This window comes from Myxine glutinosa, chromosome 5 (genome assembly GCF_964187855.1).
Source record: "Myxine glutinosa chromosome 5, kmMyxGlut1.1, whole genome shotgun sequence".
NCBI lineage: Eukaryota > Metazoa > Chordata > Myxini > Myxiniformes > Myxinidae > Myxine > Myxine glutinosa.
In genome coordinates, this window is record NC_136265.1 from 38,331,843 (window position 1) to 38,359,178 (window position 27,336).

At 44.4% G+C, this 27,336-nt stretch overlaps 2 protein-coding genes across 2 annotated transcripts in view; one reads left to right on the plus strand and one right to left on the minus strand.

The window, feature by feature from the left end:
• The window catches only part of LOC144892253 (uncharacterized), a 350,787-nt gene that overhangs the window by 159,517 nt on the left and 163,934 nt on the right, over positions 1-27,336 (minus strand). The gene's annotated exons all lie outside the window — the stretch shown is intronic.
• LOC137428659 (ligand-gated cation channel ZACN-like) overlaps positions 24,836-27,336 on the plus strand; it is a 44,771-nt gene continuing 42,270 nt past the window's right edge. Inside the window, exons 1-2 of the mRNA XM_078777054.1 lie at positions 24,836-24,981; positions 25,837-26,006. Of these exons, the coding sequence (XP_078633180.1) occupies positions 24,836-24,981; positions 25,837-26,006 (316 nt within the window). The remainder of the gene's footprint in view (positions 24,982-25,836; positions 26,007-27,336) is intronic.

A 27,336-nucleotide genomic window follows, 5' to 3' on the forward strand; every position in this document is an offset into this window, starting at 1 on the left:
GTCATGGGTGTGTGTCTGTCTGTCTGTCTGTCCGCAGCATAACAACCCGATGATATCATCCGATCTTGATGAAACTTGGGTGGGAGGTTGATATCATGATCTAGTTGTGTCCTGCCTAGAGTGGGCGTATTGCGCCCATTGTGGACGGAGCCACGCCCGAAAAAGATGTCTTTTTAGGGGGTAATCGAGTGCAAGCTACATCTTCTCCGAGGGGTTTGGTGGAATCTGACAGGGGTTTCGATATTTGGTTAGGCAAATGTCAGGTGTATAGCCCCACGGAGCTCGATTTTTCATTTTCGCCCCAAGGTCAAGGTCGCAAGGTCACGAAATTTAGAAAAGTCGATTTTTGATGGTTTTATTACATTGTTCGCTTCCTGATAGGGTGAAATGTCATACATGATCTTATATTATCACATACATCATGAAATACAAGTTTTACAACAAATTTCAGAATCTTCTAACTTTGACCTTTGAAGGTCACAAAGGTCAAAGTTGTCGGAATCGAACCGAATTTTCGGTACTATGTAGCGAACTAACCTCATAACTGATCATACATTATTTTCTATCTCATTTCAAGGTCAGTAACCTTCGTTTTGACATTTCTGGGCCTGGCCTGTCCGGGCCTGTTTCGGTTATAGTCCGTCCTTTGTCATTGAATACCACTCGCTCGTGAACCATCGTCGTCTCCTGACTTGTATAAATATATTTTTATATTCAAGGTTTAAGCTTTAAGGTATATATATATATATATATATATATATATATATATATATATATATATATATATATTGTATATATTGTATATATTGTATATAGTATATATTGTATATATTGTATATATATATATATATATATATATATATATATATATATATATATATATTATATATATATATATATATATATATATATATATATATATACTATATATATTGTTATGTCTGTGGGGTAGGCAGTGATATGTAGAGTCAGGTAGATTTGTATAAATTAACATGCTCCAGATGTCGGGTAAGAACTATCACCATGTAATTTCTGTTTAGCCAAATGTCGGATAAGTGTATATCTGTCCCTGTCACGAGGGGGCGGGGCATGTTAAGTAGCTTAGGGCATAAGGATAAATTATCCCTTGTATGTCTTACCCTATGTGATTTATCCTTTGTCCCCTATGGCACCGCAATAGACAGGAATAGGCAGGAATTGCCCATTAAACCACACATAACAATAAAACCAACCGGAAGCCAGGCATCGGGCACTGGGGCTGACAATCCCGCCTGGCAGGCACAGATAGCTCGGGCAGGCCGAGAGCCATGCCCAGAAGGACAGTGATTGGGTGGTAGTTGATCAACAGGAAGGTCGGGGTAAGAAGTGACTCGCTGATTGGCCAGGGCGGAGCAAGAAGGCACTCGTCGATTTGTGAAAGAAGGGTGAGCAAGAAGCGGTGCGCTGACTGGTGGAGAGCTGAGCAGGCAGTGGTGGCCTGCGGGCTGATTGGTGGGCAAGCACTGATGACATCACGACCCGACGTTAAAAGCACTCTTGGACCGAAATTTTCTCTCTTTCCCTCTTTTTGCTTTGGTCTTGCCCTCCTCTTGCCTTCACCCCTGTTTTGTTGCCCTCGTTGGCCTCTTGCTCCCTTGCTTCTTCTCCCTCGTGCGAATGTGCTTGGACCGACCGTGTTCAGAGACACTATCGGAGACGTGCAGAGGCTGCAGGAGGAGCCGCGGCCCAGGAACTGCGGTTCTCCGAGCGTGGACGAGTGTACGAGCGCTGCAGCGTTAACGGGCGCAACAAGGCCGGGGTTCCCGCCAACGCGCGCAACGCCGGTCCCATTCACAGACCCTGACAAGACTTCACCAGTGATCAGAGCACACACACACACACACACACACACACACACACACACACACACACACACACACACACACACACACACACACACACACACACACACACACTCACACATCATTTAATTTATCCAACGTTCTTTTATCCCTTTGTCTGTGTTTAAGTCTGGTGTGGAGGATCCCGTTTAGGACTTTAGTTTTACCGTCGCGTTTTCTTGTTATCGGCATCCATTTTAATAAATCCTTTCGTTTTTTTTTTGTACATTTCTAAACCCGGTTTTTGTTTGAGTTTTTTTCTGCAGGTTGAAGACTGCTCAGCGGGATCGCTCAGGTAAGCACTTCAGGTTCCATCCCTTTTCCCTTTCTTTCCGAAGTAAGGGGTGTTGCAAAATAAATGATACTTTTTCCCCCCAGATTGTATTGACCACATGTCCGTGATTTTTGAATTCAAATTTCGCGTGCGTCATCATGACGTGTCGCGCATGTTGCCTGCGTGTTGTCTCCGTCATATTTGCGACTATTTTTATCATTCTTTTTCTAATTTTATTTTGCAATGGTGTTGGACAGAGCCAAACAGCGCGTTGCTTGTGCCGCATTTGGGATGGCTCACCGAATTGTAGCGGACATGATCTGGAATTTCAAAGGTCAGTACCGTCACGTCGCCATGTCCGACTTGAAAAATCCAGATTCCATCGCACAGGTTTCACAGGAGTTGTGGATGTCTGAAATTTCCGTCAAACGGTGGTGGAATGCTGACTTGAGTGAAGAAAACGTTGGTGATCAAATGAAACAAGTTGTTGGGCGAAAGAGACGACTTTCTGCCCCAGCCATGCACAATGTCAACTCAAAAACTCGTCAACGGTTTCAAAGCACGCGAAAAATCACAAAGACGTTGGCATTGACCCGTCACATTAATGTGCACGACACCACAGTATGGAAAGCTTTAAAACGTGAAAAATTCAAGCCGTTCAAATGAGTTCAAGTTCCTTTGATCACAGAAACCAACGTTGAACATTAGCAGAATTTCTGTGAGTTTTTGTCTGACTGGCAAGAAGCGGACTGTTTGCATCTTGCACCATCCAATGAATTTTTCGTTTATTTGCTGCGAAAACCGACCTCGCAAAATGACAGAATCTGGGCTTGGCGCGTCAGCCTTGGCGCGCCACCCAATCAGTGCCCTCCACCGAATCACAGGCCTGTGGCGTGGTAATAGCTCGTGCTACTTGAGGTGGCTAGGCCTGCCGGAGGTGTAGGTGGCGGCGGCCATCATCGGCGGTGTCCTGGCCTGGTTTCCTTGCCTGTTCCTTCCGAAGTCACTGTCAGAGAAGGAAATTAATATATATATATATATATATATATATATATATATAATTATATATATATAATTATATATATATATATATATATATATATATATATATATATATATATATATATATATATATATATATATATATATATACATACATATTGTTGCGGTTTTTAGAACCCTCCACTTTGTAAATATCTGTAAAGTTCCCTTATAAATAATCCCCTGTAAATATTCCCATTTTTGTGTAAGGTCAAAGGTCGCACCCTAGTTAGGTTATATTGCAACACGTAGGACACCATAGGCTTCTTCTTTAGTTCTCTCATTAGTATGTGTTCTAGTTAAGGATCTGTTCCCAATAGTTGAATCTGCATTGCATTAGTCAAATAACCTAGGCTCCTTCAATTACCCCCAATCTCTCTCTCTCTCTCCAAAGTGCCAGTAGCTCCTACAGACGGGGCTTGTCCTTCCCAATGCTCACGTGATCTTATTAGCAGCGTTCGCTGCATTGTGCCGTCGTCGTTGCCTTAGCGCTGGCTCCAAACGCCATTAAACACGAGGTCAGATTTGGAGAAGAAGGGGGCGGAGCGGCAAGAACGAGGTGTGGCCACGTCAACTCACCACCAGGGCGTGGCCGGTTAGCCCCCACCAGCCGACCAGGGCTGAGGTGAGCTCGTTAGTGGGCGTAGCCCTATGAAGGCGGCTTGATTTTCAATGCGCAATCATATAAGCGCGAGCGCCAAGCCCTTTTACGGACGGACTGCGCCGGCCGCCGGGGGATGCTGATCGTAACGGACTGCGCCGGGGGAGGTCATTGTGAACGAACTGCGCGGGGAGCGCTCGATTGATTGTCACTGCATTGAGCGATCTGCGCGAGGGTACTCTCTGAGATGAACGTTGGACGAGAGAGAGTTGGCACGAAGATTATGTACGTGGCATCCCAGTCCCTCGCATAATTATAAGGTCCGAACGCGCGCCAACAACACCAGCTGCCTGCCATTCTTCGCGGCGGATCCGGAGCCTGGACCGGACCCCATCGCCTGGACCTTTCATCCCTGCTATTCCCCATTCGTGTAAGTGTGTTTGTACTGTCCAGGGCGTGTGATAAAATAAGTGTTTAAGGATTGCCCTGTGTATCTGCTTCTTCCTCTTCCTGTACAGTCTTACCTTTCGTTTCTTCCTTGGTTTTGGTTTTGCACATAATTAATAAACCTGTGTTCTTCCTTCTTATTCTTTGGGTTTCCCCTCATCCGGTCGCTTTAGTGATTTCTCCATTGATATACGTGGCACAATTTGGCCAACGCTCAGGATCGGGTTAGTTTTATTGCTAACGGCTCGAGCTTCGGATTGCTAAACCGCTCGGCAATCTTCCATCTTGTCCATGGCTCGAGCAGAAGTATCACCCTGCTTTGCGGAGAGGTTGGCAAAGGTATCTGGGAACCCGTTGAGCAGTCGCCCTGGTCAACCTCAACCCCCACAAAGGAGCGCGATATCTTCTAGGACTCGGACGGCCAGCTTAATAGACGAGGGGATTAAACCCCCCTCAGTAAGGGGAGTGCCATAATCCGAGATCCGCAACAATTGGTGTCGGGGAGTGGGATTTGAAGCCCGAACCAAATTTTAATCCATCGGAAAAAATTTGGTCAAAATTACGAGCGGCCGAAATTTTGTATAACATCCAAATTGAGTCGTGCCATGGATATTGGATAGTCAAGGCGATTGGATGCCGGTAGGGGAGAATGAGGAGGTAGAATCGACCCAGGACCCCAGGGAAGAGATGGGAGTAATGCAGGAGGAAAGCAAAGAAGGTGCGGTAGCGGGTGTTGCAGGTGCACAAGATGGCGGCGACGAGGGCCGCGCCCGCTGCACAAATCGAGGGGATGAATATGCAGGACCTCATTGCCCATCTGCAGGCAGCCGTACAAATGGGGGTGGGAAACCAAATTGAGCAATTGCAAAGCCAAATTGGGATGTTAGACAGCAAATTTGGGGGATTAGAAAACCAAATCGGGGGATTGAGAGACGGGGTGAGTAATTTGGAAGATAGAATGGGGGAGCGATTAGACAGTAAATTTGGGGGCTAGGAAGCAAATTGGAGGACGTAAATGGCCGAGCCCGAGAAATCAATGAGGGGTTAGCGAGGGGGCAAGCCCGGTATGAAGTAAGAAAGTATGGGAAGGAGGTTAACCGCGGGTTGGGCGAGGGGGTCGCATTTGTGCACGACGAGGTAGCGCAGTGTGAGAAGCGCGGAGAAAGCGAGGTGAAGCAAAGCACAGCCGGGTGGACCGGGATAGAAATCGCGACACGGGGTGTGAAAAACCCGAGGGCCGCCGAAGTGGACAAGGCAAACTCATGTGAACCCGCGGTCGTCGAGGGAAAGGAAAAAGAATTCATTCAAATTGGAAAAGAAATAGTGGAAATTGGGTTGGAAGAGACGCCGGACGTAGAAAAGCACTGAGTCCGTGCTCGCATCATGATGCTGTGCTTAATCCTTATAAAGATTTGCAGGTGTTGGAGCGAGGAGGAAGAAGCGCCCAGGTGAGTCGGGCTGTATATTGTGCGGGGAGATTTTGCAGGAGAATGTTTGGCGTGTGGAAATGTAACTCATTGTAACGATGTAACGATTTCGTAAATGAATGTCAGGAATTTGCACGAACGTGGTAATCTCTTGTTCACCTGGTCACAGCCCCGGGCTAGAGCACCCTCCTATTGTGAGGCAAATGGAACTCCCAGCAGGGGGGGAGCGAACCGGCTCCGATGAGGCGATTGTGGATGACCAAGGAGCTTCAGCGCACGGAGGATTAACATTTAGCGCACAGAGGCTTAACTCGAGTGTGCCCATATAAACGAGAACACACTTTGAGTCGGGAGCACTTGTCACCAGAACCTCTGCCCAACGGAACGAACGAGTACGGAACGAGAAACAGCAGAGAGAGGACCGGCCAGGGAAGAAGAAGAACCACCGACTTGAATTAGCTATAATAGTCTTTATTGAATTGAAACAAGTGACTTAGTAATTATAATAAATCCTTACTTTGTAAAAACTGTCTCAGTCATTGGCGTCTTGTAGATTGTCCATTATTCCCGGACAACTTGGTGGCTACCGTACGTGGATCAAGTGGAACATCGCCAAGGTAAGCATGGCTTCTTGTGGATTGTCCATTATGATATACGAACCTGTGTATAGTTATTTTGTATGTATATGGAGAAAGTGGTGTTTGGGCTTCTCTACGCACCATTGGTGCACGGAAGCCCTGATAAGGAAAATGTAGATGAGACCCCTTTTGCTCAGGTGCTGTGCAGCGCTGCACAAAAGATCCATATGAGTGGGGCCTGGGTGCTGTGTAATTAATTAATTAGTACACAAAGAACCAATTACTAGGGTGCTGAATAAACACAAAAGATCCATTGGAGCGGGACTCCCGGTGCTGTGATTTATTCAAAGAACCAAATTTTGTAAGAATTAAGATATGATTTTTGTCGACATTATAAATACTTTAAGATGTAACGATCTTAACGATCGTCCGAGATAACGTCCTACAAAATGTCTGCTCGTTCTTTTTCCTTTGAGTCGTAAAATCCTGTTGAATTCTCATTAAAATGCGGAATTAATTACGCTGTCTGATGATGGAGATCCTTGATGCGAATCAGGAAAAGTGAATGAGCGGACAAAGTCACTGATGGAACATCGACAAACGGTTTTAGCTATTATTCGTGTTTTTTTTCTAGCGATTTCTGTTAATACGGGTTTTTGCGCTGTGTAAATAAATGCGCCAGTTCGATGCTGGTTATTAGAAGCCTTACCATGTACTAAGAGCAAGATCGTGCCATGAGTGCACCATGGGACGATCTGCTTCCAAGTCGTGTAAGGCCGGTACACTCGTTTGCACTTACAAACGTACTTTTGAGTTGCCTGCCCAAATGGTAGGCGACTCGCTTGGCGGAGGAAAGGAGAAAAAAAAAAATTCCCGCCATTTCTTATAACACCTAAAACTCGTTCGATTAACATATAAATTAATGACAGACAATGCCATCTGATGCCGGTCCAGAATTATTGTGAAAGATGGCGATTGGATGAAAATTGCATACCGACGCCCCAGGGAAAAAAAAAATCGAACATTTTCTCCTCATTGTCCCTCATTGTCCCTCATTTCCATTTCGGCTACCTGTCTCTTGCTCCCGCTCCTTCTCCCTCCCCTCCCTCTAGTTCCCATTGGCGGACGTTTTTGCGAGAAGCAAAACGTTTTGCAGGAAGCAGAGCCAGTGCTTTTGTTTTTTGTGTTTTCCTCTGCTCCCTGGGCTCGCAGTGCTGTACGTTGTTTCAAATGACTTATTTAATTAAATTCTTAAAAGATACATCTTCGGATGAAGCACTTGTGGTTTACTTATGCTATTAGCCAATTGAGTAAGAAAATATTTTGTGATAATCTTTATTGAGTTTAATTATACAATTAATCAATCAATTAGCGTACACCTCTCCCTCCAAACGCAGCCTCTATGACGCGCCGCGGCAATGCCGCGCTGTAGGATATTTAATTATTTGGCATGGGGGCAATGTAAGTTGAATAAATAGTTTAGTTTTATTTTTACTTTTCACTCTTTCCGTTCATTGTTCTCTTGGTCATGCAATTTTTTTGAAGACATGTATGTCATGATTATGAGATATAATTACAGGAAATGTGTGCTGTTCTTGTTTGTTGAGTATGAGAAAATTTGGTGCAGGATTCGTGGAATGTTCAAGCCCGGACATGATCATTGAATTTCAGTTTGCTGATAAATAAATCCAATTCAAATTTCAAGTAAATCGGATGAAAATTGAGGATTTTTGAAATTGTTGTTGACTTTGGCCGAAGTTGAATAAATAGTTGTTGGTTCAATTTCAGTTTGCTGATACAACAACAACAACAACATGCATTTTAAAAGGCCATTTTCCCTGCTAGAGTGGGAGTTAGCCTTGCGGTCCCCATGACAATCTTCTCCATTTTGCCCTATTTTCTGCATCTCTCCTTGTTAACCCCCTTGCCCGCATTTCTTCTTCCACCATCTTTAGCCAAGTCTTTCTCGGTCTTCCCCGTCCTCTGCTTCCTTCTACATTCATTTCCATCACTCTTCTCAACCAGTCACTTTCATCCTTCCTCAACACATGACCAAACCATCTCAACCTGTTCCTCTTCACAGCATCAATCACAGGCTCTATTCCCATCATCTTTCGCAATTCATCATTTGTCTTCCTCTCTCTCAACGATACTCCGCACATCCGTCGAACCATTCGCATTTCCACCCTTTCCAACCTTCGTTGCTGCTCTACGTTCATTACCTTCGCAAAAGCGGAAGGTTATGTTTTGATCGCTGTGTATTTATTTGTATGTCTGTGTGTGTGTGTGTGTGTTATTCGCATAACTCAAAAAGTATTCAACCGAATTGCATGAAATTTGGTGGGATGATTGGTTATTATACGGGACACATTTGATTAGATTTTGGGAGCAATCGGGTCAAAGGTCAAGGTCACGAAAAGGTCAAAATCGTATTTTTACCAAGTACAGAACAGTAGCTGCGGCGAAGGTATGCGCTCTACCGAGTGCCCGTTCTAGTTACCCATGTCTCGCTCCCATAAATTATAACACTTCTCACACATGCAGCATACACCTTTCCCTTCAGCTTCAACGACACTCCCCTCATCATCCGCACGCCACTCAGTTCCCGAAACTTCTTCCATGCACATCTCACTTGAGCAACCGTTGCCGAGTCTGATCCACCTTCTCCATTCAGCATGTCTCCAAGGTAGCAAAATGTTTTCACACCTTCCAGCTTCACGCCGTCTCCAAGATCCAACTCAACATCTCCTCCATCTGCAGCTCCCTCTGTGCACACCTTACACTTGAATGTAGCTGCCGCACTGGTTAATGACCCTCTCAGACCACTACATTTTTGATGAACCCACTCAGCGCACATTGTACATTGAATGGAGTTCACTCCGACACCCTTCCTACACACAGCACAGGGCCACTTCCCAGTTCTTTCCACCTCACCACATGCTTTACCACTTGCCATCACCTTCGTCTTTCCGATATTCACCTTCAGACCTTTTGTCTCCATACATTCCTTCCACGTGTTCATCTTTTCCTTCAGTCCATCCATACTTTCCGCAATCAACACCAGATCATCTGCATATAACAACTCCCACGGTAAACCCTCCTTTACGTTCTGAGCCAGCACCTCCATCACAGCTACAAATAGTAGTGGACTTAGCACCGACCCCTGATGCACTCCCACCTTCACCTCAAACTCACCACTGTTTCCGTCCTTCGTCCTTACAGCTGTGCGCGCTCTTTTGTACATTGTCATCACTACTCTGATCAACCATTCCTCCACTCCTATCTTCCTCAATGCCCATGTCAATACTTTGCGTGGAACCCTATCGAAAGCTTTCTCCAGATCAACAAACCCAAGAAACAACTTCTTCCTCTTCTCCATGTACTTCTCCTGCAACTGCCTCACAATGAAAAGCGCGTCTGTCGTTCCTCTTCCTGGCATGAATCCAAACTGCATTTCGTCGATCTTCACTTTCTTCCTTATCCTCCTCTCCAATACCCTTTCCAAGACTTTCATTCCATGCTCCAATAACTTTATCACTCGGTACGAGCCACACTCCAGAGGGTCACCTTTCCCCTTGTATAGAGGGACGAGGGTACTCAGTTCCCAATCCACTGGAATGTGGCCTTCTTTCACCACCAGATTACAGATCTCTGCCATTCTCTTCACACCCCAACTTCCTGCTGCCTTCAACATATCTCCCACAACTCCCGTTGGCCCTCCCGCTTTTCTACCCTTCATTGCTTTTATCGCTTCCTCAACTTCCTTCTCAGTTATCTTCTCTGCCGGTCCTAAAACTGGGTTACTCTATATGTTGCCATCCCATTCATTCTCTGTATTCAACAGCATTTCCATATATCTTTTCCATCTTCCTTTAATTCCATCTGGGTCGACAACGATTTGTCCCACTTCATCCTTCAAGCAACTCACCCCCATCACATCACACCTCTCTTTCGCTATCTGCTTTGCAATCCTGAATACCGCTCTCTGACCCTCTTCCGAATCCAAGCGTTCTCCGAACATTTTCCTACATGCTTCCTGCGCCTTTGCTACCTCTTTCTTTGCAGCCTTCCTGGCTGCCTTATAATTTTCATACTCTGCTGTTTCTGCTCCCGTACCCTTCGCCTTCTGCCACTCCTTGAACTTCTTCCTCTTCACGTCAATCCTCTTTCCAACTTCATCATCCCACCACCATGTTTCCGAGTGCCTCGGTGGTCCTTTTGTCCATCCACATACCTCACCAACGGCTCCCAACAGACTAGCTTTCATTGACATCCAACCACTTTCAAGCTCAACCACATCATCCTCGACCCTACTCAGCATCTCTTTTAATGCCTCCCTTACTGTCACCTCTTTCAACCTCCACACCTTCATTCTCGGTTGGTACTTCACCCGCCGAGCTCTCCTCGCACCTTTCACCCTTACGTCGCAGACAACCAAGTGGTGCTGTGAAACAGCCTCCTCCCCCGGGATCACCTTTGTGTCCCGGAGGTGCCCCCTATCTCGCCTACGCACCATCAGGTAGTCAACGGTTGTCGTCGACCCACCTGACGTGTATGTAACAAGCTTATTATCCTCTTTCTGGAACTGAGTATTACAAATCAACAAATCAGCTCCATCAGCAAACTCCAAAATCCTTTCACCTTCTCCATTTCTCACACCATATCCGTAACCCCCATGAACTCCGTCAAAACCGTCCATACTCCTTCCCACATGTCCATTTAGGTCTCCTCCTACCACAACAACTTCCTCATCTTTCACGTTTTCCATCAGCTTCTCTATCGCACACCAGAACTTGTCCTTTTCTTCATCGCTTCGACCAACCTGTGGAGCATATCCCGAGATGACGTTCACCAAGAGCTTTCCAATCATCATTTTCACCATCATCAACCTATCACTCACTCTAGTCACACTCGCCACACTGTCTACAAACTCCTCAGAAAACAGGACACCAACACCATTCACGCCCTCCAGGCACCCTTGCCACACAAACTTGTATTTCTGTCCCTGCCTACCCTTCACCATTCTCACACCACTTCCCTTCCATCTCGTCTCTTGCACACAACATATGTCCACTCTTCTTCTGACCAATACTTCCACCACTTCTCTTGATCTCCCTGTCATTGTCCCTAGATTCCATGTCCCAAACCTCAGAAACCGATCTCCACTTTGGGCTGTACCCTGCCCATATGTAGTTGTAATTGTCATGGTTCCCTTTTTGAGGCAATGTTTTTATGGCCGGATGCCCTTCCTGACGCCAACCCTCTTAGTCGTCTTTGACGACACGCAGGGATACGGTGTACCTATTCTTATCCAGGGTACACACCGGGAAACGTTTAAAACATGGAAATTCTGGGGGGTGGGGGGGGGGGGGGGGAGTGTGGTGTCAAGGGAAAGATAAAATGAAAATAAACCCCTTCAGCCGGCACTTAGCTTGGCGTCCCAAAGAGTACTTTCAGGAGCTTGGCGGCTGTTGAAACTGGGGTAGCCACTCATGCGGGAAGTGGTTCAAGTACCGGGCGACCGGAACAATGCTGATAAGTAAATCCAATTCAAATTTCAAATAAATCGGATGAAAATTGAGGATTTTGAAAATTGTTGTTGACTTTGGCCTAAGTTGAATAAATAGTTGTTGGTTCAATTTCAGTTTGCTGATAAATAAATCCAATTCAAATTTCAAGTAAATCGGATGAAAATTGAGGATTTTTGAAATTGTTGTTGACTTTGGCCTAAGTTGAATAAATAGTTGTTGGTTCAATTTCAGTTTGCTGATAAATAAATCCAATTCAAATTTCAAGTAAATCGGATGAAAATTGAGGATTTTTGAAATTGTTGTTGACTTTGGCCTAAGTTGAATAAATAGTTGTTGGTTCAATTTCAGTTTGCTGATAAATAAATCCAATTCAAATTTCAAGTAAATCGGATGAAAATTGAGGATTTTTGAAATTGTTGTTGACTTTGGCCTAAGTTGAATAAATAGTTGTTGGTTCAATTTCAGTTTGCTGATAAGTAAATCCAATTCAAATGTTGGGTTTTGCGGACGTTTCCACAACGTTGTTTCAACGTTTTTCACATTACTTTCCTGCAACATTGAAATAATGTTGTTGTAAAACGTTTCCACAACGTCGCTACAACGTTTCACTTTCGTTGTTGCAACGTTTTGCTCCAACGTTTTGGGAACATTCAAATGTTGGGTTTTGCTGACGTTTCCACAACGTTGTTTCAACGTTTTTCACATTACTTTCCTGCAACATTGAAATAATGTTGTTGTAAAACGTTGTTGTAAAACGTAAAATGTTGTTGTAAAACGAAATTTATAAGGTGGATGAAAAGGGAAGGAAACAGTGCCCTGGGGGCATGCACCTGCTATATATACATGCACCTGTTCCATAGCTACTATCTGTACTGTTGCAGATGAGAAGTACAATGATATTGTAATCATTGCTGAAATGTCACAAATTAATTTTTTCAGATTGTAGATTATTTGAGGTCAAATGGGATTAATGTGTATGTTAGGAACATTTTGAAAAGAAATATGGATATATGGCATTACTAAAAAAGAAACCAAGCAATTGAGAGTTCTTGGGTTAATGGGATATAAATAAATGCATCTACAAGTTGATGGTTTAATGACATTATAGGGTTCCAATGCAGAATGATTGCACGAACTTGAGAAAGAACTTTCAAGCCCTATGGGATAAATTGTGTATTACAAACAATGGAGTTTCAAAATTTAGTATGCTGGAAGGAATTTTACAGTCCCATTTCAGGACCCAATGAACTGTTTAATATCTGCCATCAATTTTGGCTGTCTCACGAATGAAGGATGAGTTGCCTTTAGTGGTTGCAAAGAGAATTTGTGGAGACCAGGCAAAATTGGGAATATATGTCAGATATGACCCTAGTACAGAACAGTGATTCATCAATTGACATGAGCTATGGATCTGAGGTGACGACCGATGATCTTCAATCTCAGTCAATGGATGGATCTATCCTGACATCATTGGGGAAAGGGCGTGTGCAGGGAGTCACCTCGAGTGATTAATTTGATTTGAAGGAAAAATTGATAGATTAATTGAATAAATTGATTGATTGATTGATGAGGATGCGGTCTCAAGAAAGAAGCTTTGATATCTTTGTGAAATATTATCAATGTGAAGACAACCTTGGAAAATTGAGCAAGGTGGTGAGTCTATGTATGGATATATGTGCGGTTACCATTGTGTGATTTTCCCTTTGACAGAGCGAGATACCTGTGGATCCACCCATTTCATACTGACCCATTTGGCTCATCTATTGATCTGTGAGATTGGGTTGTGCAAAAGCCACAGGTGAGAGAGATTCTCTGGAAATCACCGTGTGAACAGGTGGAGAGATCCTTCCTGGAAGTACGAGTGAAGCTTTAGAGGAACCTGGAACAAGCTACAACACATCCAACGCTACTTTGATAAAAGGTGGAACAAACTCCAGTAGATTTTATTTATAGTACATATAGTACAGGTGTGTACAGGTGCATTCCAAAGCACAGATCCTAGTAATCTACCTGGTACATTGAGTGAATATTGAGTGTTATTCACATACAGGCAGAATGGGAAATGGAGCCTGCAAGAATACACAAGGACAACCAGAGATTCCACAAAAAGGTACTTGTACATATTATATGTACGACCGCTATGGTGAAGAGGCTATTGGAGAGGTTGAAAATTGGTATTTCTGGACAAAGGGACATGCTAAGGAGTTTCGAAGAGATGGTACATTTGACCGAAGTCGATTGGAAAGATTAGGACAAAAATTGAGAGCCAGGAAGAGACAGAATCTAACGGTAGACTGGCCTGCATGCCATCTTTGGGATGGTGAATCCAAACAACGGGAACAGCAAGAACGGATAACGGACCTAGAACGCAAAATAAAAAGGATACAGGATACAGTGGAGGAGATAAGTGCACAACTACCCCCGAAAATAGGAGTAGAAGTGACAGTTGTCCCATCTGATTTCCATTTGTCTCCCCAAAAAGGACGGTACAGAGAATTTTTTCGTGTTTCAGGAGATAACGAGAGATTGCAGTGGCAACTCAGGGATGTAGAGATGCAGCCCAGCAATACAAGTGCACAGGTGCACAGACCAGGCAACGACAGAAACCGGTGTTTCGAGTGTGGAAAGATGGGACATTGGAGAAGAAGATGTCCGTATGTCAACAGGAAGACAAGTTCATGGGGCAAACCAAGATCAAGGGTACCAGTGCTTACCGGTACCTCAGACAATGATTAGGCCTTCATTGCTGCAAATCCCAAATGATGATTGGCCTCAACAGATTCGATTACTGGACAAACATGAATAACTGTCGATGATTCTTGTGTCTGAAAAGTTTTCGGAGCAAGAATGATTCATTTTTTTCTTTTGCTTGTTAACAAATTAATAATTAATTGATCAAATGCCAAAATTGGATCTTCTATTTTGGGCACAGCAATTTTAAATTTACAAAGTTTGGAACAATTGCGTTGCAAATCTTTTGAAATCAAGTGACAAGAGTCACATGATTATCAGGTGGGAATTTCGGACTATTGTTCCGCATGATTGATAGGTCAGTGGTCAACTGACATGCAAATGGGTGTGTAGTCAAATTTGGACAAATTATTGTGGGAACTGAAAGGGTAATTTCAATGTGACATCATAGGGGTTTTCTAAGAATAAACTTTTTGGTCCATTTGTGTATTAGCATTTATAAAATTGAAGGACAAATTTTATGAAATTGAAATAAAAAAACTGACACCCATCCTGATCTGTAAATAATGGTTCCAACGCAAACAAATATGCATTATGCATGCGTGCGTGTGTGTTTTGTGTATCAATGTTTGTGTTTGTTGTTGTTTTTGTGTATCAATCTTACAAGATTGTTGACACCGACAGTGTGCCTTGTCTGAAAATAGATAGTTCCATGTGGATGGGATCGCATATCGAGAGAATTCGTAAAATAAAATAAAAATAGAAATATAATTTGATTATGAAAAATTATCACTTTTGTCAAGGGAGATGGAGAATAAAGATTTGATTTGCTGAGTTATGAGCAGCCATTCATTGATAGTAAAATTGGGAGTAATCTTGGGATTCCATTTTGATAGAATTTATATGAGAATCAAAGCTATTTATGGATATGAGCTTCATTAAAAATGTGGGAGTACAAAATTAGTCAAATTTGGGAGAGGTCTTACACTGACTTCCCAGAGTACTCTGCTCACGGATTTTATATATACACAAAGAATTAAGTTAAGCACCCCCCCGTTTTTTTACAACCTCGCACATTACAAGTTTGTTGTCGTCAAAACAGTGTAATATACCCATGATATTGCTATATTTTCTGGAGAAGTGATATTATGGTCACATAAAAACATAACAATCATGCCGTTTTCAATATTTTATTCTGAATAATTTAAGGTGAAATTTTTTGGGAATTTTAGGCATATTTTCACCTCAATTTAAGTATGGAGCTATAGGTCCATCACGGACAGTGTGGATGACGTTTATGTTTTCTAACGTACAGTCATTGTTCTGAGAAGACCTCTAGCGATCTTTGCGTCAATAACGTGTGTAGGACCCACGTGATCGGATCACTGACTCAACCCTACGTCTCATAGACCCTGTAAGCCGTCGTATGCGTTGCTGTGGCAGGTTGTTCCATTCCCGATGTAATGCACGTTCCAATTCATCCAGATTGGCTATTGGAGGGACCATCTTCGCAATTTGGATGAATTGGAACGTGCATTACATCGGGAATGGAACAACCTGCCACAGCAACGCATACGACGGCTTACAGGGTCTATGAGACGTAGGGTTGAGTCAGTGATCCGATCACGTGGGTCCTACACACGTTATTGACGCAAAGATCGCTAGAGGTCTTCTCAGAACAATGACTGTACGTTAGAAAACATAAACGTCATCCACACTGTCCGTGATGGACCTATAGCTCCATACTTAAATTGAGGTGAAAATATGCCTAAAATTCCCAAAAAATTTCACCTTAAATTATTCAGAATAAAATATTGAAAACGGCATGATTGTTATGTTTTTATGTGACCATAATATCACTTCTCCAGAAAATATAGCAATATCATGGGTATATTACACTGTTTTGACGACAACAAACTTGTAATGTGCGAGGTTGTAAAAAAACGGGGGGGTGCTTAACTTAATTCTTTGTGTATATATATAAACTTGAATTTGATCAGAATATAAATTGTGCTGTATGTATGGATGTGTATTAGGCATAGATGATATGGGAAAATAGTAAAGAAAATTTTGCTGGTTTGAACTATTGTGAGTTTTAAGTTTTGGAGTTCAAACAAAGTCACTGGTTAACAGATGAGAATGGATAGTAAATAAATTCTTCGATGCTGGGTAAATTAAGTACGATATTACTAAGACTTATGAGAGCTATTGTTCTTCCTTACAGCAGTGGGAAATTATTGGAAAAAAAATTAGATCCAACATAATGAATCTATAAATGAATGTGATAGGGATAATATCCTCAATTTGTACTAATTATTTGAGTGTGGGTAAAGGAATTAATTTATCATAGTGGATTGTTAACAGCAGCCTGAAAATGTCCTGAGAGTGCATCCATGTAATCGGAAATCCCAGATTTGTTTTTACAAACAACATTTTGGTAGAGGTCTTGTGTGGACGAGCACTTGCTTGGTAGATAAAAAACGGTACTGCATGTTGGCAGTCACTTTTGTGGCCATTTAGACCGAACAAATTGGGAGAAACTGTAATTGAATATGTAATTTACAGATGAGTATTTGGGAAGAAAAAGGGAATTTATTGAGATGAGAGACATTTTTCGAAGTTTTATTAAAGTGCTATAATATGACACTCGGCAAGGCAAACTATTGGAAAAAAAAAATTAGATCTGGTTATAGAATAAATTTATTGACCCCTTGAAGTTAATTCTTCGAATCATTGTTTCACTGGCATTTTGAGTTCACATTGGAAATAGTTTGGGAGAAACCTTTGGTTAAAACCTTTGGTTGCGGTATTTTGGAACGAACTGATAAACCATAGGAGATTGATAAGAATAGAAACAAAAAATGGACCCAAAGTAGAAAAGTTGGATTCATGCCTCTCATTGCAAACGAGCACATGGGGCAAGGGAGGATGGTCCCACAGAAAATGAGGCTGCACCTAGCAGCCCAGCAGAACATTCAGTGGCAGATAAATGATAGTCGTGATTTACAGTCATTTGAATTACATTTTAACACCCCTTGCATTGATAAACATTACATTTTCAACATGTGATATTCCTACTTGGGATAGTGACATTTATTTGCCTACATGACATACAATTACCTACTGATATTAATACAGCATGAGTGATAATGTATCACAACTACACTCATGATTAAGGGATTTAGTTCGACCCCAGGAGATAGGGGGATCAGAGTAAGACAAATAATCTGATTTATGTTACATATTAAGGGATTTTCTTTATTTACCTGTTAGGAAGCTTGTTAGTTTGGTATATAATGTTGAATGTCATGGACATATAATTATGGTATAGGTATGAACATATACAAGGGGTAGCTCACATGTTTTACAGATGGCTACAGGTGGGACAAAGGGAAAGACCTTATCAAGACAAGCCGACAAATCAGGGGAAAACAGAGACTTCTACTTCGGATACTCCTTGAAAATGGTGATATTCATCCTAGGAATGAGTTCTCTAGTAGTGGGGACTCTGTGTTGCATGCATTATTTCGGGGTAATAAGAGAACAAAACGCAACATTGGTGGCCGACATACAGATATATGATTATGCGGGACGACATAAGCAAAAGAGAAGTTTGATGGAAGAAAGGGACACACCTTTAGAACCCGATGGATTACACGGGATCAATACCTTTTTACATTTAGCCCACACAAGGGCTGATATAGCAAATGAAAGTAATTGTTGGATATGCACACAAATGCCGCATTCTAGTGAGAACGGAGTACCATTGGAGGCAGTTCCTTTTGGTTGGGATGAATTATGTAGTCGCTTCCCAAAGAGGTTGGTAGCAACAATACGACCTGATTTACCAATGTCGATGATGCTAGGGGATGCTAGTTGGGAAAAAGGGGGATATCAATGTGAGGAATTTGCAGACAGTTATAGGCCTAAATATGACAATGAAGTTATGCCCCCTTATGTAACTATTCAACAACAAATGAAAGGGCTCCTATGTTTCATCCGACATCGAACCACAGAGAATAATAAGTTGATGGGAAACTCCACCTGCCACCATTATAGTTACGAGTTGGGCTATATGAGATTGCTTGTCCCAGTAAAGGACACTAGCTTAAAGATGATATCTTTGTATTGGGAAGGAACTTGGATGTCAGATACTACATGGACCTATAATAATACATATTTTATATGTGGACACAAGGCGTATGCGTATCTCCCACTGACATGATCAGGATCATGTTTTCTTGGGTTTGTGCTTCCACACATGCGCTTGTTAACAAAGTCACCAACACATATCCTGCACTCTAGGCAGAAAAGAACTATTATCATGGGGGAATGGGTTGGAATGGTAATATTTCCATTTTATGGAACCTGGAAGGCAGGGCGAGAACTTAGGCACATGGCATTGGCTATAGAAACGTTGGCAAATAAAACAGCTAGTGGATTGGAAAAACTTACGAGAGAACTGGCAGCAACAAGAACGATGGCATTACAAAATCGTATGGCTTTAGATATGCTGTTAGCGGAAAAAGGAGGTACATGTGCAGTCATTGGTACAGATTGTTGTACGTACATACCTGATAATTCAGAAGAAATTTATGACATAGCCGATACAATCAGACAAGAGGGAGCAAGATACCACAATTATATAAAAGGGGGTGCCTTTGCATGGTTGGGAAACACATTTGGAGGAGTGGCAGCTAAGATACTCCAATATTTGTTTGTTGGTTTAGTAGTTATATTGGCAATTGTTTTAGTGGTGGCTTGCTTGAAAGCCTTAGTGACGGTGTGGTTGAATAAGGTAACCAACAACACGATGATAACGCATGAAGTGACAAATGAGGAAAGAAATGTGGAACCACAAGAGGAAGACTTTTATGGCGACATAAATACTGAGATTAAAAGATTAAATCAAGTGATGTTGCAAATGAATACAGTAGAATTAAGATAATGACATAACGACAATGTTATGAGTTGTGTCAATTACAAGATCAGTGAACTCATATCACCACGAGTGACACACTGTTATTAAAAAAAAAAAAAAAAAAAAGAAGTGGGGAGAAATTATGATAATAATACATTATGCTTAATTTATTGGGTTGCAAATTTGTTGGGAATTAGATATTCCTGTTTGTGATTGTAATCATATACAATTTATTTTCTTTGAGGAGTGCTAAAATACCTGCATGAGTTAATTTTTGAACTATATTAACCTGAAAGCAATTGTGGATGCTATTCTTAGTTTAGTTGTAAAATACATACCTGATTGAATATTATTTGTGTGACGCATATAAATGAATATAACTTTTGAATGTTTTAAGGAAAAAAAACAAACAAATTGTTGAATGTGAAACTGTCGGAAGATATACATGATTATGCTGATTTCATGGTAAGATGTACCCTATCTGATTCAGTGTGTGTGGAAAGCAGATTCAGATGTGACTGAGCATAAGGATAAGACGAGATCACATTTGAAGGGGGTGCTAACGGAATTGGGAAGAAGTTCGAGAAAGAAAATTTGTGGCTAAAAATGAAGTTAATCGTGGCATACACCCTCTTTCTCAAAGAATGATGAAGACATTCTCCCGTGTAACTTGGAGATGGATGCTTACCTTCACCAAGGAAATTTATGTGACCATTTGCCTGGATCACACTGCAACATATGAAAGAAAGGCGATCACTTACTCTTGTTTGAAGGCTTCGAACATTCATCACATCAGAAGTTGCAGGACAACGACATTTTACCTGCAACCTCTGTGAAATGCGGGGACATATGTTATTACTTCACCAACTTCCGGGGAACCAGCATGGAGCTGCAAACAAACGGCTGTGCCCTTTTCACAACAGCTGTGCACGATTCTGCGGGTTGCTCCTGGTATGGACCATGAATGACCTGAACACCATGGTCCCAACATCATTGTGGATGCATCCGGCATCCCTGTTCCACATCTTGCTGGCCAATCAACATCACACCAATACTTGCTGCCCACTCATAATGAGGAAGGAGGCAAGTCGACGATAACTGGGCGAAGGCCTTGTTAAGGAATCATTATGGTTCACAGCAAGAGTGGCAAGAATGCTACATGGAGAGCAGGGTCAGTCTATGACTCCGCACTGTTACCACAACAGTGAAACCCTACACGAAGTAGTGCAGGTGCTATGAAGACATTAGGAGAAAATGTGTCATACCTGAATTCAAACACAAGTGATCAGCCCTTCCTTTCAAACAAAGAATCAACATTTGTTTGGAGGCAAACGTTTTTGCCAGATGTTGCAGATGCCTTAAAAACGTGAAAATGGTGAAGTGAAATTGTTGTATCTTGGTGATGGTGAAGTGTTGTTTTGAAAAGATACTTGTGATGCAAATGCAATAGATTGAACAATATGGAAGGAGTCAATGACCAACGAAATGTTTTGTGATTCTTGCAGGATGACGGTATATGCCTAAGGGAATTGGATTACCAAAGTTATGGTTTGAATACTTGTATTGATGTTTACTTGTAGTGATTGATTGTTTACTTATACTTGTATTGATGTTTACTTGTAGTGATTGATTGTTTACTTATATTGATGTTTAGATTAATGGTTAATATAAACAAAAACAAAAAGATGAGGGAATTGTGGAAATGTAACTCATTGATCAGTGGAATTGGAAAACGAAGCAGATAGACGATTTCGTAAATGAATGTCAGGAATTTGCACGAACGTGGTAATCTCTTGTTCACCTGGTCACAGCCCCGGGCTAGAGCACCCTCCTATTGTGAGGCAAATGGAACTCCCAGTAGGGGGGGAGCGAACCGGCTCCGATGAGGCGATTGTAGATGACCAAGGAGCTTCAGCGCACGGAGGATTAACATTTAGCGCACGGAGGATTAATTCGAGTGTGCCCATATAAACGAGAACACACTTTGAGTCGGGAGCACTTGTCACCAGAACCTCTGCCAAACGGAACGAACGAGTACGGAACGAGAAACAGCAAAGAGAGAGGACCGGCCAGGGAAGAAGAAGAACCACCGACTTGAATTAGCTATAATAGTCTTTATTGAATTGAAACAAGTGACTTAGTAATTATAATAAATCCTTACTTTGTAAAAACTGTCTCAGTCATTGGCGTCTTGTAGATTGTCCATTATTCCCGGACAGGCGCCAGAGGGATTTTCGCACGCTTGGGATCGAGACGGCACCAGGGCATTGGTGGAAGGTCCCTTGTGAGTGGTGTGAGAGAAAATGGCGCGCGTGTGCGAATGGCGTCGAGGCGCGAGTGTGTTACAGAGTGCGAGAGCAAACGCACGTCGGAGTGTATGAGTGATGAATGCGATACAGGGTGTGGAAGTAGGAGTGAGTGTGACCAGGAGAGTGAGATGGATGGAGAGAGTGTGCGGGGATGCACACCTGAGTTGATTGTGGACTGCGTTATTGGGTGTGCAACAGATTGCACACCCCTGGGTATGTGTGCGCTGAGTGGGTGTATGCGAGAGTACACACCCGTGAGTGGTACGGTGTACGTACTGGGAGAGTGTGCGCAAGAGTGCGCACAGGGAGAGAGTGCGGTGACGGAATGTGCGGAGTGCGTGAGGATGACTTGGTGTGCGAATGAGAATGTAAAAAGGAACGCGTGGTGTGAGCATGCGAGTAAGGCATCGACGTTAACCGGGACAGCGTTCAGACCGATGTTTAGCCGACGCGAGCTCCCGGGTCCGTGTCGGGCGGTGTGTGCTGCGGGAGCCGGCGGGGATCGGTGTCGCGTCGCTCCTCTTCGGAGCGCCGTGCACGATTCGGGCCGGGCCCCGCCCTGCACGGTCGAGTCCGCGCTTTGCCAGGCAAAGCGGGCGGCCCGGTTCGAGGGAAGGTAGGAGGGGTCGGAACGGTGCCCCCTTGTGGTGGCGGCGCTCCACCCGGGCAAGGCTGGGCCATCGCGCTTGGCAGTGCAAGGCCTTGCGCCAGGATGTGCCTGGAGCCTTGGCCCGACGAAACCTCCTCCCCTGAATCGAATGCCGGATGGACTCAACCTGCAGGAGACCAAACCACCCGAATTCGTTGCTCGGCTTTTCGAAGCCGAGCTGTGATGAAAATGTAATGACGTACCGAGAGGCTCAGAGTAGTGACTGGATTAGCGATAGTGATGATGGCAAATGGTATATGGTGTAGAGGGATGGTAGATTTACCATCCCTCACATCGTATATTGGGGGCAAAGGAGCTATAGTTATGGGGTATTGGCGGTGAAAACCAAGCCAGGGAGGGTTTGGATAATGTATAGGGATTTAGAAAGATGACCATAGGTAACTGTAGATTTAAGTAGCGACATCATACCTGTAGTAGGGGACGTAGGTAGATTAGTTTTGATGATAACGACGTGGGATGTGCAATAGTATAAGGGAAGATGGGAAGCACTAAGTTAGAGGGAAAACCAGGTAGATCAGATGATGCAGTGTGTGTGTAGGAAGTGATTGAGCAGAGTATTGTGAAAGGTGTGATTGTGCATTGAGTTGAGTGTATTGTATTGAGTGAATGGTCCTGGAGGGAAGGAGGGTGCAAGTGCCACCAGGTGTGCAGGTGCCACCAGGTGTGCAAGTGCCACCAGGTGTGTGGGCACAAGGTGTGCAAATGAAAGTACCGGTGAATGAAGAATGGTTGTATGGAATAGGTGGTCTGGAGTGGATGGAGCATGGAGTAAATGGAGTATGGAATGGATAGTGTGGAGTGAGTAGTGTGGAATACGTGGAGTGAAGTGGTTGGTGCGAAAGGAGTGGATGGGGAGGATGGACCCCTTCACGAGTACCTGGGGAGGGTAGTTTAAAAGTAGGTAGAGGGAGTAGGTAAATTGTGGTTGGATATTGGCATCTGTGGTGTTGGCATCGTTTGACCCTTTTCAAATCCCCTTCATTTTGCAGCGAAGCCTCCCTCCAAAGTGTATTGCGCGTCTCTGCCAGCCGCAGCGCTGGCTCCAAATGCCATTGACCATGCAGTCAGAGCGGAGAAAAAGGGGGAGGAGTTGTCGGAGCGAGGCGTGGTCCCATCAACGTGTCACGAAGGGAGGAGCCGGTGAACCCTCGTGACCAATCAGGGCCGAGGCGTGTTCACCGGTAGGCGGACCTGAAAAGCATGCGGCTTGATACGCGTGCGCGTTATATAAGCGCATGCGCAAAGCCCTTTTACGAACTCGCTGGGAAACACGCACTGCGCAAGGGCTGCGCCACGGACTGCTTATTGTGATCGAACTGCGCTGAGCAATTGCTTGATACGAACTGTGTAATACGAGCAGCGCTACCTGCCGGGTTTCACCACGGAACCAAAGCGTGGACCGGAGTGGAGCGTGAACCTGGAGCCGGACCTCAACGCCTGAACCATCTGCCTGGACCTTCCTCCCCTGCCATCTGCCTGGACCTTCTCCTCCTTCCTGCTATTCCCCTTTCGTGTAAGTCTGTTTGTGTTGTCATGGGCGTGCTAATTAAGACTGTATAAGGTTGCCCTGTGTCTGCTTCTTCTTCTTATTGTACATGCCCTTCTTTCATTTCCTCTTTTATTCGTGTAAGTAATAAATCATATTTGTTCTTTCCTTACCTTTTGGTTCCTTCTTCTCTCATCCGATCGTCTTTGTCTTTTCCCCATTGAGTACCGGTGGCACGATTTGGCCAATCGCTCAGAATCGGGTTAGCCTTATTGCTAATGGCTCGAATCGCGGATTGCTAAACCGCTCAGCAATTTCCATCTTGTCCACGGTCCGAGCAGAAGTTATCTCCCTGTTTCACGGCCAGGGGTAGCACTCAGGTATTTGGGACTTCATTGACCAATCACCCTGGCTAATACCGACCGGAAGTGACGTCATAATTTCCAGGATCGGAGACGGCCAGCTTAAAAGACAAGGGGACTAACCCCCCCCCCCCCCTTGGTAACGGGAGTGCCGTACTCCGAACCCGCAACAATTGGTGTCTGGGAGTGTGATTGGACCCGAACCAAATTTTAATCCATCTTAAAAAATTTGGTCAAAAATTACGAGTGGCCAAAATTTTTATTTAACATCCAAATTGAGTCGTGCCATGGATAATCAAGGCGATCGGATGCCTGTGGAGGAGGTAAAAGAAGGGGTAGAGTCGACCCAGGACCCCAGGGAAGAGGTGGGAGTAATGCAGGAGGAAAGCAAAGAAGGTGCGGTAGCGGGGGTTGCAGGTGCACAAAATGGCGGCGCCTCGCACATGGCCGCGGCAGTCGAGCCCGCGTTGTCAACGGCCTGGGATCCATTTTTTGCACAATTGCTGACATTTTTGACCCAGTGAGATGAAGAAAACAGAATGTATGCCCAGGGGATCATATCCACCAGGGAAATTAACAAAATGGGTGTTCAAATGACTAATGAACTAAAAGAAATGATGGCGGAGCCAAAGAGAGATATAAAAGCATTGGAGAAGGACATTGAGTTTGACCACAAGCCGAGCAAGGAGGTCACAATGGTATGCGACGAGGTAACACGGCTTGAGAAGCGCGGGAAAAGCGAGCCAGAGCAAAGCCAAGCCGGGTGAGGGTACACATCAAATCGGGGTGTACACATCAATCGCGACTCGGGGTGTGAAAAACCCGACGGCCGCCGAATTGGACAAGGCAAATTCATATGCAGCAGCGGAAAAAGAAAAAGAATTAATCCCAATGGAAAAAGAAATTAAAATGGAATCAACCGAACCAATAATGGAAATTGGAGAGACGGCAGGCATAGAAGAGCACTCGCGGGGTGAAGAAATGGATAATGTGCAAAGTCTGTATCACATCATGATGCCGTGCTTAATCCTTACTAGGGCGTGCCCGCACGTACGTGCTTGCCCGTACGTGCTTGCCCGTACGTGCGTGCAAAAAAACATGCGTGCAAACAACAACAACAAAAAAAAACTTTGAAACCACGTGGCAGTAACGACCACAGAACCCCCCCCCCCTCTATTTACATGAAATGGTTTGGTCCATTCGCAAAGCCAGTAACGACCACAGAACCCCCCCCCCCCCCCCTCTATTTACATGAAATGGTTTGGTCCATTCGCAAAGCCAAAGCGAACGGCTTGCGAGTACGGTGACCATACCTTGGGAACCACTTGTCCGATTAATTTCAAACCTTGAAAAGGCACATCCTCGGGTCCCCAGCAATATACCTGGCAAGTTTCAAGTATATCGGACCGGTAGTTGTCGAGAAACAGCGGTCACAGACAAACACACACACACACACACAGACACACACACAGAGATTACTGGAATTATAGATAGATAAAGATTTGCAGGTGCGTGTGGAGAGGAGGATCCCAAAGGTGAGCCGGGTAGTATATGGGATGAAAAGATTTTTCGGAAAGGTGTTTGGCGCAAAAAGATTTTTCACGTGCTTGGGATTCAGGCGTAACCCGGGCGCTTGTGGAAGGTCCTTTGTGCGCTGTGCTAAAGTGAATGGCGCGAGTGTGAAGAAAAGGTGTATGAAAGAGAATGGCGCACGTGTGAGGAAGAAGAGTGCGCCGGAGCGAGAGTATGATACTGAAACCGAGTGCGAGAGTGAATGCACATCGGAGTGTGAGTGTGGAAGTGGAACGACGAGTGATAGAGTGTGAGTTGGTTGTGGCAAGTGTGCGAGAATGCACACCTGAGTTGGTTGTGGCGAGTGTGTGGGAGTGCACACCAGAGCGTGTGATTGGGTGTGCAGAAGAGTGCACACCCATGGTTGTTACAGAGGATGTAACTGAGGAGTGGGCGCGAGGAGGTGTGTTAATGAAGTGTGCGAATGACGAGTGTGCGTGAGAAGGGTGTGGAACGGAGGTGTGTGTGATAATGGAGTGTGCGAGGGAAGAGAGTGCACGGAGAGAGAGTGCGGTAAAAGAGTGCGTGGAGTGTATGAGAGGCGCGGAGACGCCCCGAGGTGTGAGTAGGAAAAGGAACGCATGGTGTGAGCATGCAATGGGAGCATCGACGTTGACCGGGGCAGCGGTTAGGCCGACGTTTAGCCGACGCGAGCTCTCAGTCCGTGACGGGCTTTGTGTGCTGCGGGGGCCGGCCGGGATCGGTGCAGTTTCGCCCCTGCATGGGGCGTCGTGCACGATTCGGGCTGGGCCCCACCTGTACGGTCGGTACCGCGCTTTGCCAGGCAAAGCGATCGGCCCGGTTCGAGGGGAAGGAGAAGGGGCCGGAGCAGCGCCCCCTTGTGGTGGCGGCGCTCCAGCCAAACAAGGCTGGGCAACCGCGCATGGGGGCGCAAGGCCCTGCGTAGGGATGGTGCTTGGAGCCTTGGCCCGACAAAACCTCCTCCCCTGAATCCGAATGCCAGACAGACCCAACCACAGTAGACCAGACCACCCGTATGCATCGCGCGGCTTTGCGAAGCCGAGCTTTGAAAACACATTGACGCACCGAGAGGCTCAGAGTAGTGACTGGATAGTGATAGTGATGATGGCAAATGGTATATGGTCTAGCGATGGATGGTAGTTTTACCATTCACATTACTCATCTTGGGGGCACATGAGCTTTAGTTTATGGGGCATGGTGGTGAAAACCTAGCCAGGGAGGGCTTGGTTAATGTATAGGGAAATAGCTGACCATAGGGACAAGATTTAAGTAGTGACATTGATACCGGTAGCGGGGACGTAGAATAGGTTAGATGGATGTTAACGACGTGGGATGTGCAATAGTATAAGGGGTGACTGGGAAGCACGAGTAATAGAAGGGCAGTAGTCAGATTAGCTGATGCAGTGTGTTTGTAGTGAGGGTGATGAAGTGAGGCAATGCTCATGAGAATGATGTGTGTGTGTAGAAAGTGCATGAGCACAGTATTGTGAAAGGTGTGATTGTGCATTGGGTGATTGACTTGCACTTGCATGGTGGCAAGTGAGAATGGTTGGATGGAATAAAT